The following is a 13,599-nucleotide window of genomic DNA, read 5'->3' as shown; positions in this document are numbered from 1 at the left end:
AAACCTTATTGAATTCTTTGAGAAGGTGACTAAGGAGGTAGATGAGGGGAAAGCTGTAGATGTGGTATATATGGATTTTAGTAAGGCGTTTGATAAGGTCCCCCATGGTAGGCTACTGCAGAAAATACAGAGATATGGCATTGAGGGTGAGTTGGAGGTTTGGATTAGGAATTGGCTCTCTGGAAGAAGACAGAGGGTAGTAGTTGATGGCAAAGGTTCATCTTGGAGTGCCGTCACTAGCGGTGTTCCGCAAGGATCTGTTTTGGGACCATTGCTGTTCGTCATTTTTATAAATGACCTGGAGGAAGGGTTAGAAGGTTGGGTGAGCAAGTTTGCGGATGATACGAAAGTCGGTGGAGTTGTTGACAGTGAGGAAGGATATGGCAGGTTACAGCGGGATATAGAGAAGCTGCAGAGCTGGGCAGAAAGGTGGCAAATGGAGTTCAATGTAGCTAAGTGTGAAGTGATTCACTTTGGTAAGAGTAATAAAAAGATGGATTACTGGGCTAATGGTAGACTACTTGGTAGTGTGGAAGAGCAGAGGGATCTTGGTGTCCATGTACACAGATCTCTGAAAGTTGCCACCCAGGTAAATAGTGCAGTGAAGAAGGCATATGGCGTACTGGCTTTTATTGGTAGAGGAATTGAGTTCCGGAGTCCTGAGGTCATGCTGCAGTTGTATAAGACTCTGGTGCGGCCGCATCTGGAATATTGTGTGCCGTTTTGGTCGCCATACTATAGGAAGGATGTGGAGGCACTGGAACGGGTGCAGAGGAAGTTTACCAGGATGTTGCCTGGTATGGTAGGAAGATCCTATGAGGAAAGGCTGAGGCACTTGGGGTTGTTTTCATTGGAGAAAAGAAGGTTTAGGGGTGATTTGATAGAGGTGTACAAGATGATTAGGAGGTTAGATAGGGTTGACAGTGAGAACCTTTTTCCACGTATGGAGTCAGCTATGACAAGGGGGCATAGCTTTAAATTAAGGGGGGGTAGATATAGGACTGAGGTTAGGGGTAGGTTCTTCACTCAGCGAGTCGTAAGTTCATGGAATGCCCTGCCAGTAGCAGTAGTGGACTCTCCCTCTTTATGGGTATTTAAGCGGGCATTGGATAGGTATATGGAGGATAGTGGGTTAGTGTAGGTTAGGTGGGCTTTGATCGGCGCAACATCGAGGGCCGAAGGGCCTGTACTGCGCTGTATTCTTCTATGTTCTATGTAATATTCTGGGAACACAGGTCCAAATGGAAAAGCATGATTTATATAAAGATCTGGGATATGGAAGATGGTCTACTGACAACTATGCAACCACTGTCAATTGTGATAAAATTCATTTAGTTCACTTCCTTTTGGGAAGAAAATCTGCCAACCTTACCTGGTCTCAGGAAGTGGAGAAGTCAACGTTTTAGGCATAACCCTTCTTCAGGATCGGGGATGGGTGTGCAAGGAGCTGCAAAACAAAAAAAGGGGGTGGCAGGGGCAGGGTGGTGAAATGGGGATAGGTGAAGCAGGTAAAGAGTACAACCTGGTTGGTCACATTCTTCCCATTGACCAACCAGGTCGTACTCTCAACCTGTCTTCACTTATCCCCACTTTATCTGCAGCTACCCCACACACCCACCCCCAGTTCTGAAGAAGGGTTAAACCCAAAATGTCAACTTCTGCACCTTCTGATGCTACCTGGCTTGCTGTGTTCTTCCAGCCTCCTGCTGGTCTATTTTGGATTCCAGCATCTGAAGCTTTTTTTTTTGTCTCTAACCTTACCTGGTCTAGGTTGCACATAATTACTGACTACAGCAATGGAGTTGACCCTTAACTGCCCTCTGGGCAATTGGGGATATGGAATAAATGCTGACTTAGTCAATAACAACCATATCACATGAACAAATTTTAAAAATGTTTGCAATTTGAGGTCTTCGTCCAACATGACCAAAATGCATAGTAATTCTCCTTGCTAAAAAGTCAAAAGAATTGGTCATGGTTTTGAGACACTATTTATCATCAAATCAGCCAAACTCTGATGTGGCTTTTCCCCCTTTCCATGTCATATCACAGACTTCCTTTGCTTAACTTTTGCTACATGTTAAATCACTCATTCATGAAAAATATCTGGTACTGTAATGGAATCACACCAGTTTGACCAGATAATGAAGATTAAATTTAAGATCTAAAACCAGATCTTTTCGCTTTTGCAAGATGTACTGCAACAGATTCAGACTATTGCTTTACATTTGCTTCCACTTTGGGCAATTGATGGTGTATGTTGCAGATAATGTCTCCTGTTCATGGTCATGCAAATAATCCATCATCTGCTTTTGGAAATTCAATGACTCACTACTCACTAATTGCTCCTTGGCACAAACTATATTTTTTAAAGTGACATGTAACGGATGCTTAAAAGATTCAAACTGTATGTGTAACTTGACTATTTACTCCTTGACTGCACGAGATTCACAGACGTCTCAGATGGTTCTCTAAGCTTGTTGTGAATATATGGATGTGTCAATTTTTTTTTCTCAAATCCTGAAGTTCAGTCTGTTGCTGCAGTCATTATCTAAGCTATTCCATAATGCAACCTCTTTGTTCAGTACAATGTAACTGCTATGCTGTAAGCTATGACACTCGTTGCCCCAGCATTCCTGCTCTACATTCTCATAGGTACATCCTAGGACTGGCTCCACAGCATTGTCTAAGCCTTTGGCAACATCTGTCACAAAGTCTTTCTAAAGGAGTTATCAAATACATTCCTGCCAAAATTTGGAGATGCCAGTGTTGGACTGGGGTGTACAAAGTAAAAAATCACAACACCAGGTTATAGTCCAACAGGTTTAATTGGAAGCACACTAGCTTTCGGAGCAACGTTCCTTCATCAGATGATGAAGGAGCATCGCTCCGAAAGCTAGTGTGATGAATTCCTGCCAAAGCTAGCTTCATAGATTTCTTTTAAATTGTCACCACCAAATTAAAAAGTATCTAAGGTTCCATCCTCTCTCCCCTGCTCGGTTACTTTTCTGATCAATTCCTTCTGTTACTTTCCTTCCATTCTTACCCGTTCAAAAACAAATATGATTCTACCAACTTCAGAATTCATCATTTCAGTGCATGGTGTACATTACCACATGCTACGATAATAAAATGTTCAGTATGATGCAGTAATATTTTCACTGTTCCTTTTGCAAGTCTAACCAACAACAAACATGTCTTAATTGATACAATCTTTGGTTTTTATTTTCCATTTTTGGATATTCCTGGTTTTGCTCCAATATCATACTGAACCTCTATGTTCCCATTAAGCTTGCATTGCCAAAGCAGTCTCCAATAAGATTGGTTTCCTCTGTTGTACTGTCACGCTTCCTACTCAACAACTCCCATTGTTTTACAAGCAGGGCACAAATACAATTCACTTCTTTGGGAATATGCTTCTTGTTGTACAAGGTGTAAGGGTCGGAAAGGATTAATTTTGAGGAGTAATTGAAGTGCTATTCACTCTCATGTATTGCAGACCGGGCGAGAGAACAGCTGAAGATCTCAGAGAAAGATCTATCATCTAGTTCTTAATCTCTGTGACAGTGTTTATCATTTCAATTGAGTCTATACTTTGTTCTAAACATGCAATAAACCATATCTTGTTAATTGGTGAGGGAATTACCAAGAGAAAAAAATCTGGTTGAGCTCCTCCTAACCAATCTAGCTGTTGCAGATGTGCCCATAGGAGTGATCACTACACAGACTTTGTGGAGGCGAGGTCCCATCTTCACACTGAGGCTACACATTAGCATGTTGTGTGACACTGCCACCGTACTAAATGAGACAGACTTTGAATAAATCTAGCAACTCAAGACTGGGCATCCATGAGGCTCTGCGTATCATCATCAGCAGCAGAATAGCATTCAACAACAATCTGAAACCTACTGGTCTGGCTCACTCTATCATTACAATCAAGTTGAGAAATGTCAAGTGCAGGCGGTCATGCCAGGAGCAGCATCAAGCTTACCTAAAAAAATGAAGTCAACCTGGCGAAGTTTCAACAAGGCAACCCCACCCCCTCTGCCCACCTCTCTGTCTTTTCGATAAGTTGAAAAACCATGGAGGTTTAACTGCCAGTCCTGACCCCCCTGTAACCAAGTCTCTGTGATGCCTACTACATCATAATCATTCACTATTATCTGTGCCATTAATTCATCGGCTTTGTTATGAATGCTACGAGCATTCAGGTAAAGTGCCTTAATGCTAACTTCCTTATTAGAGATGTTGTAAGTCATATGTCCTAAGTTATCCTTGCTTTTTTCTGCATTCTCAGTCTGCCTCAATTTTAAATCCGCCTGGAAACATGCTATCCTGCTGCTTATCTTTCCATTTACCTCCATACTCCCTGTCGCTTTCACTTTCCCTTCCCCCCAACTCAGAAGTTTAAAGTCCTACTGACCACCCTATTTATCCTCTTCGCTAGAACATTGGTACCTGATCGGTGCTATGATGGTGCCTGGTGTTCTCCAGAGAAGAATCATGCACTAGCAATAGCCATCTCACTACCAAATTTAACATTTTCTGTAACTTCAAGTAAGCTAAATGTCACTGCTTGTAGATTAGATCATTGTTACCAATGCAATATCCTTTAGTCTTATCATCACCAGGTTTAATACCAATTTATGGTGGGAGGCAATAATCCAGTGTTATTATCACTGGACTTTTAATCCAGAATCCTTAGGTAATGTTCTGGGGACCTGGGCTTGAATCCTACCACAGCAGATGGTGGAATTTGAATTTTAAAAAATCTGGAATTAAGAGTCTAACCATGTCCATGAATCCAACATCGATTGCTAGAAAAAACCCCTCTGGTTTGCTAATGTTCTTTAGGGAAGGATACTGGCCTACATTTGACTCAAGACCCACAGCAATGTGGTTGACTCTTAACTACCCTCTGGGCAATTAGGGATGGGCAATAAATGCTGGCCCAGTCAATGATGTTCTCATCCCGTGAATGAATTTTTAAAAATCCATGTTCATCAACTGTATATTTATATTGAATAAATGAGGCCACGTTTCACCAATGCTTCCAAAAAAAATGCATGCCGTCTGGATAATGAGTGTACCAAATCTATTCCATTCTCAACACTGATGCTAGCCAATTAACAATCCTTATGAAAAAAGATCAAAGACAAGCAAGATAGCCCAAAGAAATCATTGTGACGAGTGTTCAGTTACAGTATGCACAGCTGACAATTTGTGCGCCATTTTAACTAACATATTTTATGACGTCTGAAAAAGGTGCAATGGGCTTACTGTGGAGATATGTTCATACACAATAAATCTGCTTTTATGAGGAGAACAAAAGATACCCAAATAATTTTTGAAAATGGCTTGGCTGGAAGGAAATGGCATGAGAAAATTTGCTGCAGCCATTTGAAACAGAAGAATAACTTCTGATAATCTGCAATATAAAGTACAGATATAATGCAAAGATGGTGTAATAGGTAAAAGGCGTTTTTATTTTTGTCCTTTCATTATATCACACAAACTATTTAGTAGTTTCTTTTGATACAAGCTAACTACTTAAAAATTAAGTAATCAAAATTTCTAAACATATTCACTAATAAATTAGTGAATTAAAATCTAGCAAATAAATTTAACACTAATAATACACGATGACTATTCTTTTAGCAAAGACCAGATATAAGTATTTTGTTTTGACTATGGAGCAATACATTACATTAATACATATTCAGCAAAACAATATATGAAATCTGTAATGAGGATTTTCAAGAATGATTTAATTGTACTGTACAGAGTTACCAAGAGTTGAGAATTTGTAACATTTTGGTTACCTTCTTCAGCATTATCCAAATACAATCTAAATCCAATGCCTACTCACGATATTTTGTAGTCTTGGTAACAATATTAATGTCTTCAAGCCTATAAACAATGGAGGAGATGAGTAAAACATTATACCTACCTGCAGTAGGGATTCCTTCGAGATGCATACCTTAGGGTCAGGAAACGATAGTAGAAAAAGGGGAGGAATAAATGAGCCCGGCCTCTGTGAAACAAACACATTTATCTGATTGACAATTTAATAACTTTGAACATAAAAGTTAGGATCAAGGTGATACATCAGAGACATTCAACTGTTATCAGAATCCTAAACGAAGTACTGACAAATAAACGGACACAATTAAGCACCAACAGATAAACATTTACTTGTCCCATTTTTTTAAAAACACATGCATTAAACAAAGTATTTTTAAATCCTGCTGGTGAGATTACAAATTCATCAAAACATGCACACAATGCAACTGAAATGGTATAAACCAATTCTTTACCAGCTCTTCCCTGTAGATACCTTCACTAAACTATCTTACTTTTAGTGGAGTTGACTCACATTGCTTATCTGTACAATGGGAACTGAGTTATGAGGTAGGACTATTAATTACTTCCTAGTGACCTATTTTGGACATCCAAGTCTTTTCAATATACTGCTTCAAGTTTCCCAAAGCAAATATTTAATGACAAGAGGTCTGGTATCAGTCTTAAAGCAGATTGATTTCACTGCAATTATTTATATTCAATAACGTTATATTAACTTAGCTGAATTACTGGAACTAATGTATTTGCAAAAACAAAGTGCCACTATCTCAATGAGTGTATCATTACACTTCATGAGGACATATGGGCAGAATTTACCCCATTTTCAGTTGAAACATATCACCAGCTAAGATCCATATCAGCCACCAATGCGATGCCATGGAGTGATGTTTCTCTTGCAATCTTCTGCTCATCATGTCAGTAGGGCAAGGGTAAGTGAGGCCATTATCCTCTGTGTACAACTTTACAGTCACAGGGCAACCGCTTATCCCTCTTAACTCAACTCTACCACTGCACACATATCCCATCAACGCACAATGACTCCAACTCACATTACTGCATGCATCATGTTTATGCAAGTCTCTTGAACCACCTTGACCTCTAAGACTACCACCCATTCCTGCCCTCTGTGCTTTCTACTCAAATAAAATGTGGACAGCTCACTACATCCCTTCTCACACACCACCACCAATTGCTATTGCATCCATGTAATTGTAATTAATCCCTAGTGTCTCACTAACTGAGCCAAGAGAACCAAATGGTGGTCTTTGGACATCAGGCTCCTCTTCATAGAATTCCTGTCCCACTCAGACCCCTCCCTCTACCCTGTTATCCTGCATTTACCTCTGACTAATGCACCTGCAATACACATCCCTGAACACTGTGGGCAATTTAGCATGGTCAATTCACCTAACCAGCACATCTTTAGATTATGGGAGGAAACCCATGCAATCACGGGAAGAACATGCAAACTCCACACAGACAGTTACCCGTGGCTGGAATCGAACCCAGGTCCTTGACACTGTGCCACCGTGCTGACCTAATCTTCACTGTTCAAGGAGTTTCTCAAATTAGCAACAGAAAAGGATGGTCACTCATGTGAGCACTAGCAGACCTCAATGGTCAACACAGTAAGTTTCATGCACTGACGCTGGTCTCCTATTAACACCAGTGCAAGTGCATTCTTAATCTGCACAAGCTTTTATCCCTTATAGATAACTATTTCCTTCTCTCAGCTTCTGCAGACACAAGTAGCATGCAGCACAAAGGCCAGTGCTGTTAATCCTCAAATAAAGAAAGAACTGTGGATGCTGGAAATATGAAACAAAAAACAGAAAATCATAGAAACACTCAGCAGGTATGGCAGTATCGTGAAGACAGAAACAGAGTTAATGTTTGAGTCCAGTGAAATCATTGACATAGGGCCACTAGATTGAAAAAAAATTTTTTATCCCTCACCACAGATGCTATCATGTCTGCTGAGTTTTTCCATCACTTGCTGTTTTTGTTTCTGGAGATCCTCAGCTTCAACTCCATATCTGAGAAGAAAGCCACTCAATCCTCAGGGGGTAAACCAAAAAGGCACTCAGCTGCACCATCCACCAGCTCAGAGACTTACATTTTTGTAGACTCTCTTTCTAGATTAGACTTAGGAACACTAGTGAGTACATCGCCACATCAACACAGCTAGTCAATTAAGAAACACTGAGATCTCTGAAACTCAGAGGACCACTGGAAAAAGGCATCATCTCTGCCCCAAGCTTACTGTCTTTGTCAAAGTGTACAGGCAGGTACAGAAACAGCAAGGAAGTTTGTCATTGGCACTCAGTAAGCTGAGTCAAAGGATGAAGAGTCCATCAAAAGCTTATCATTAGTATGGATAGAGAATTGGCTAATTGACAGGAGACAGAGAGTGGGGATAAGGGTCTCTTTTTAAAGTTTGGTGACTCGTGAACAATGGGGTTCCACAGGGATCAGTGCTGGGACTGTAACTGTTTAGAATATATTGAATGACTTGGAAAAAGGAACTATAATTGAATATGCATTAACAAAAAAGTTGATGGAAAGACAGATTGTGATAGTAATTCAGTTTACAGAAAGATACTGGTAGGCAATAAGTTGACACAAACGGACTTGGGAGTACTTGGACATGAAACGTTGAAAGCTACCACACAGCTGCAGCTGATAATCATGAAAGCTAATGGAATGTTGCCACTAATCTGCAGGGGGTTGGAGTATAAAGAGTAGGGCAGTCTTACTGCAGGTATACTAGGTGCTGGTGAGCAGTTTCAGTCCCCTAAAGGGAAAGATATCATTTCATCGGAGGCAGTTCAGGGGAGATTCACTAGAATACCCCTGGCACGGAAGGATTGTCTGATGAGCAAAGGCTAAACGGGTTGGGAGTTTAGAAGGAGAGGTGATCTCATTAAGATGCACAGGATTCTTAAGAGGACTGACAGGGTAAATGCTGAGAGGATGTTTCCCTTCATGAAGAGCTTGGACCAGAGTGCACAGTTTCAGAAGAAAGTCGCCAATTTAAAACAGAGGTGAGGAGGAATCTCTTCTCCCATAAGGTTCAGAATCTTTGGACCTCCTTGCCACTGAGACCTGAGGCAGCTGGTCCTCATGTGTATTGAAGACTGAGATAGACATATACTTGATCAGTAAGGAAATCAAGGGTTATGGGGAAAGGGCAGGAAAGTGGATTGAGGAATGTCGGATCAACCATGATCCTACTGAATGGTGGAGTAGGCTCACGGAGCCCAACAACAAATTACTAGTATTCATATTTCTTTTGGTCTCCTGAGTACCAGGCTAGATCTTAACGTGTGAATCTGGCTGCCTTCTTGGACAGATTGGGACTGCATGAAGACCAAGGTCTAACACACTCGGTGGCTGGTAGATAGTATGCAGATCTACATACCATCGCTCTCGCTAAAGGGAGGCTGAAAGATTATAAAGGGCCACAGAGACAGCAATGCAAAAGAAGAACGTGAAAAGTACGAAGCTGAAAATTTGTCAGGTCAGATCGAAATGCAACTGTGTAATAACTATACAAAATGGCTGAAACTGAATGCAAAGTGGCCAGAGTAAATAAATTGTGTTTTCTTGAGCAAAGAGTACAAGTCTTAGAATTGGGGACACTGCTAGAAGCAGTGTGTTCAGTTGGATTCAGAGCTAGCAACAATAATGTGGTGAGGCTGGTGGATTGCTAGTGCACAGTAGTTTGAGTGAAGAGTTAAAGACGATGGTAGCCATGGACCATGCAGGGCATTGTGGTGAAGAAACAGTTGGATACTGGCCAGGACAAATGACTTGCGAATTCCAGAGCTCCCATTCTTACTTGTGTGTTGGGAATTTGCATTGTCCGGTTTCCTGGGGAAGGGAATGGGGTATAAAATAAGGTGAATTGGGAAATTAAGTGAGATGCAAATGCATGCAAATAAGGTAGCTGCCTCTCAGTGTTGAGATTCCGAAGTCACCATTTAAGTTTTATGTGGAAAGAAAATTGCAAAATGCTCTCTCAACGTCAAAGTTCTGATTTTATTATGCTCTCCATATTTTCCCAACTTTCTTGCCATGGCCCATGAAACACCAGGAAGATGACAGTTCTGCCCTGTTTTTGACCTTCCATTATTTTAACCTCACTATCTCAGTGAAGGCCTTCACAGTTTTCCTTTTCAGAAAAAGTGAGTATTCTTACAGTTGTCCAGTTTCAAAAACTAGCTTCTAGTGTATCATCTGCCTTTTTCTTTTATTACAGACTGACAGCTTGAAGGACTTTCCGATATAATGGTCAATTTTTAAAAACTACTCACGCACCTGACCAATTTCTGTCTTGGCTCCTTTTTTCAAACTTGCAGATAAAATCAGTGATATGCCCCCAAAAGGAGGTCAGAGTCAGGCTCCAAATTTTAAAAGGCTTACTTTGTAGGAGTTTCGAAATTACTTAAAAATACTTGATTCATAGAGACCAGAATTGCACGCAATATTCCAAGGCGAGCAGAACATCAACATCCTGTACAACTTTAACATGATGTCCCAACTCATCCATGCAAAGGTCTGAGCAATAAAGGCAAGTGTGTTAAATGCCTTCTTATCCATCCTGTCTACCTGTGACACAAATTTCAAAGAATTATGTACCTGAACCCCTCGGCCTCTCTGTCCTGTGACAATATGCAGGGAGAAAGTGAGGACTGCAGATGCTGGAGATCAGAGCTGAAAATGTGTTGCTGGAAAAGTGCAGGTCAGGCAGCATCCAAGGAGCAGGAGAATAGACGTTTTGGGCATGAGCCCTTCTTCAGGAAGGGCCCTACCATTAACTGTGTAAGTCCTGCCTTTATTTGTTTTACCAAAATTCAATACCTCACATTAATCTAAATTAAACTCCATCTGCCACTCCTCAGCCTGCTGCACCAATTGATCAAGATCCCTTTGTAATCTTAGAAAACTTTCTTCACTATCTACTATACCAAAAATTTTGGTGTCATCGGCAAACTTACTAATCATCTTTTATATAAATGATTTGCATGTGAATATAGATGATAAAACAAAAGTGGAACAGTGAAGGTCACAGACCTCCAGTCAGCAAAACAACCCTCCACCACCACCCTCTTTTCCTGCCATCAAGCCAATTTTGTATCTAATTGGCAAGCTCAACCTGGATCCTATGTGATCTAACTTTACTAATTTACCGTGCAGAACCTTATAATAGGCTCTACTACAGCCCAAGTAAAAAATGTCTACTGCTCTATCCTCATCAATCTTTTTGGTTACTTCATCAAAAAACTTCAATGAAGTTAGTGAGACACTATTTCCCTCGCACATACTGACTATCCCTAATCATTGCTTGCCTCTCCACTACACATAAATCCTGTCTTTTAGAATCACCTCAAACAACTTACCCACCACCATGCTAGACTCTCATGTTTTTAGCTCCCAGGCTTCTCTTTACAGCCTTTCTTAAATAAAGGCACAACATGAGCTTCTCTCCAGTCCTCTGGCACCTCACCCCATAGTTATAGATGATATAAGTATTTCTGCCAGAGGCCCCGCAATTTCCTCCTTAACTTGTCACATTGTCCTGGGATACAACTGATTAGATTGGTGACTTATTGAAACCTGCTGGATGCTCCCATGTATCTCATCGCTGAAGGGAGGAAAGGGGTTGATACAGCAGGCTCAGTAGTTTAAGGGATATTTCAGTGTTCCCATATTCAGGCAATTTAAAAAAAACCTCTTTGGCAGTCAGGTTCGGCTCCAGGAATGTGTTGCTTTCCATCGGAAACTTCAAACAGATATGACATGCTATCTTGCAATGACAACGCCAGGTTATAGTCCAATGGGTTTCTTGGGAAGTGAGAGCTTATGGAGCATTGCTTCTGCACTTGGTGTCATGTCATTTATAACTTTGTCCACACCAGTCCAACACTGGCACCTCCACATCATCTTGCAATGACTTTGCATGTCCTGCCGACCACATTGGAAGCTTAGGCAATCTGTTATTGTCTGTAGAATGGCTTTGGCCTCAAAAAAATTCTAGGCTATTATATCTTACAGATTGAAGTATATAGTTAGAATAAAAGAACGGCTTTAAACAAAAATTTTTTGTTCCTTTCGACTTGAGACATTACACTTTTTCTCTCATATGTAAATGTCATACTGATCAACTTAATATGAAAATGCCTTGCCCTCTATGTGACCATGATTTGCATCTGGAAAAAGCAAAATGGGTACATTAACCTTTGCAGTGGAAAACTGCCTAACATTTAATGTTGAAATGAGACACACTTTTAATTGTTGAAATATTCCAAATGGTATATCAGAACAATGATTTGAACACTTAACGGTTTAACATTCATCAAACTGTAGCAGCTTTATACATCTAATAAATACCTCGGTATGCCAATAAATTAATTTGCAAACTAAATGCTGGTACCAAAACGTCTTGGCCATTTTTAACTAGTCAATAAAGTTACTATAATTTAGTACAGCTCAACAAAAATAATAGAGCTATAACAAATATATTAACTATATCAGATGAAAAGATTAATGCATTGTAAGAGTCACATCAAAAAGAGCATTTACGTTTTCAAGCAATTGATGTGGAATAAAGTACATCTTCATTTAACTTTCAAAATTAAACTTCTTTGGATAGGATCAGTTTGGACTAGTTCAAGATGCAATTTTTTTTAAGCTAATGGTGAGGTCATAGGTGATATTGGTGAGGCCTCTTTTACGGTACTGAGTGCATTTCTGGTCACTTTGCTATAGGAAGGATATTCTTAAATTGGAGAGGGTTCAAAAAAGATTTACCAGGATGTTGCTGGCTATAGAAGATAGGAGTTATAAAAATAGGCTACAGAGTTTTTCACTGGGGCATAGGAGGTTCAGGGGTGATCTTACAAAAGTTTTTTAAATCATGAGGGTCATAGATAAGGTGATTAGGAAAATGGCATTTCCCCTCGGGTGGTAGAATTCAAAACTAGGGGGCATATTTTTAAGATCAGAGGAGAAAGATTTAAAAAGGACATGTGGTGCAACTTTTTTTTCCACAGAATGATTTGTATGTAGAATGAACTACTAGAGGAAGTGATGGATGCAGGTACAGTTACAATATTTAAAAGATATTCAGATAATTACAAAACTAGGAAAGGTTTGGAGGAATATGGGCCAACTGCAGCTAAGTGGGACTAGTTTAGTTTGGGAACCTGGTCAGCGTGGACTAGTTGGACCAAAGGGTTGGTTTCTGTGCTGTAAGACTCTATGCGGTGCAGACACAGGTCACATACCTCATCTCAGCTACTTGTTCATGTGCTTCAATATTATATAACATGAGTGCCCTCCTTATGCCATGTAGTAATGTGACAGGCTATTGACATCTGATAAGATGTATAAATACACAAGCAAAATACAAAAAAAAAGGAACGTTTTTAGAAAGCTTGGTTTGAACATGAAAGACTCTTAATACGTTATAAACAGCAAACAAAATGACTGCAGGTTTTGTAACAGCAGGAGAAGCAACGAATGCAACAATTAAGTGGTAACATATGTCACTACTGCCAAGAGGATTTTTAATCCCTTTAAACATTAATGTAGTATTTCTGCTTCCATTGCAACAACAGAGCCATCTGTGTTGGTATTGAATGGAAACATGCCAAATGCACAACTGAAAACGCTCTTTGCTCATTTGATTTCTCAGATACAATAAAAGTGGGAAATATTTTCACTTTCTTCTTT

At 40.1% G+C, this 13,599-nt stretch overlaps 1 protein-coding gene across 4 annotated transcripts in view; it reads right to left on the bottom strand.

Moving 5' to 3' along the window:
- The window catches only part of LOC140495793 (transmembrane protein 33-like), a 162,612-nt gene that overhangs the window by 26,100 nt on the left and 122,913 nt on the right, over positions 1–13,599 (bottom strand). For 3 of the 4 annotated variants that reach the window (XR_011964099.1, XM_072594905.1, XM_072594906.1), the window contains one exon: positions 5,951–6,034. The exons of the other annotated variant lie outside the window; for it this stretch is intronic. Coding sequence is in view for 2 of the 3 variants with exons in the window: in XM_072594905.1 (XP_072451006.1) it covers positions 5,951–6,034 (84 nt within the window). In the remaining variant the exon portion in view is untranslated. The remainder of the gene's footprint in view (positions 1–5,950; positions 6,035–13,599) is intronic. 4 annotated transcript variants of the gene reach the window in all.

The sequence above is a fragment of the Chiloscyllium punctatum genome, chromosome 25 (assembly GCF_047496795.1).
Source record: "Chiloscyllium punctatum isolate Juve2018m chromosome 25, sChiPun1.3, whole genome shotgun sequence".
NCBI lineage: Eukaryota > Metazoa > Chordata > Chondrichthyes > Orectolobiformes > Hemiscylliidae > Chiloscyllium > Chiloscyllium punctatum.
This window is presented reverse-complemented; position numbering and strand designations above follow the sequence as displayed.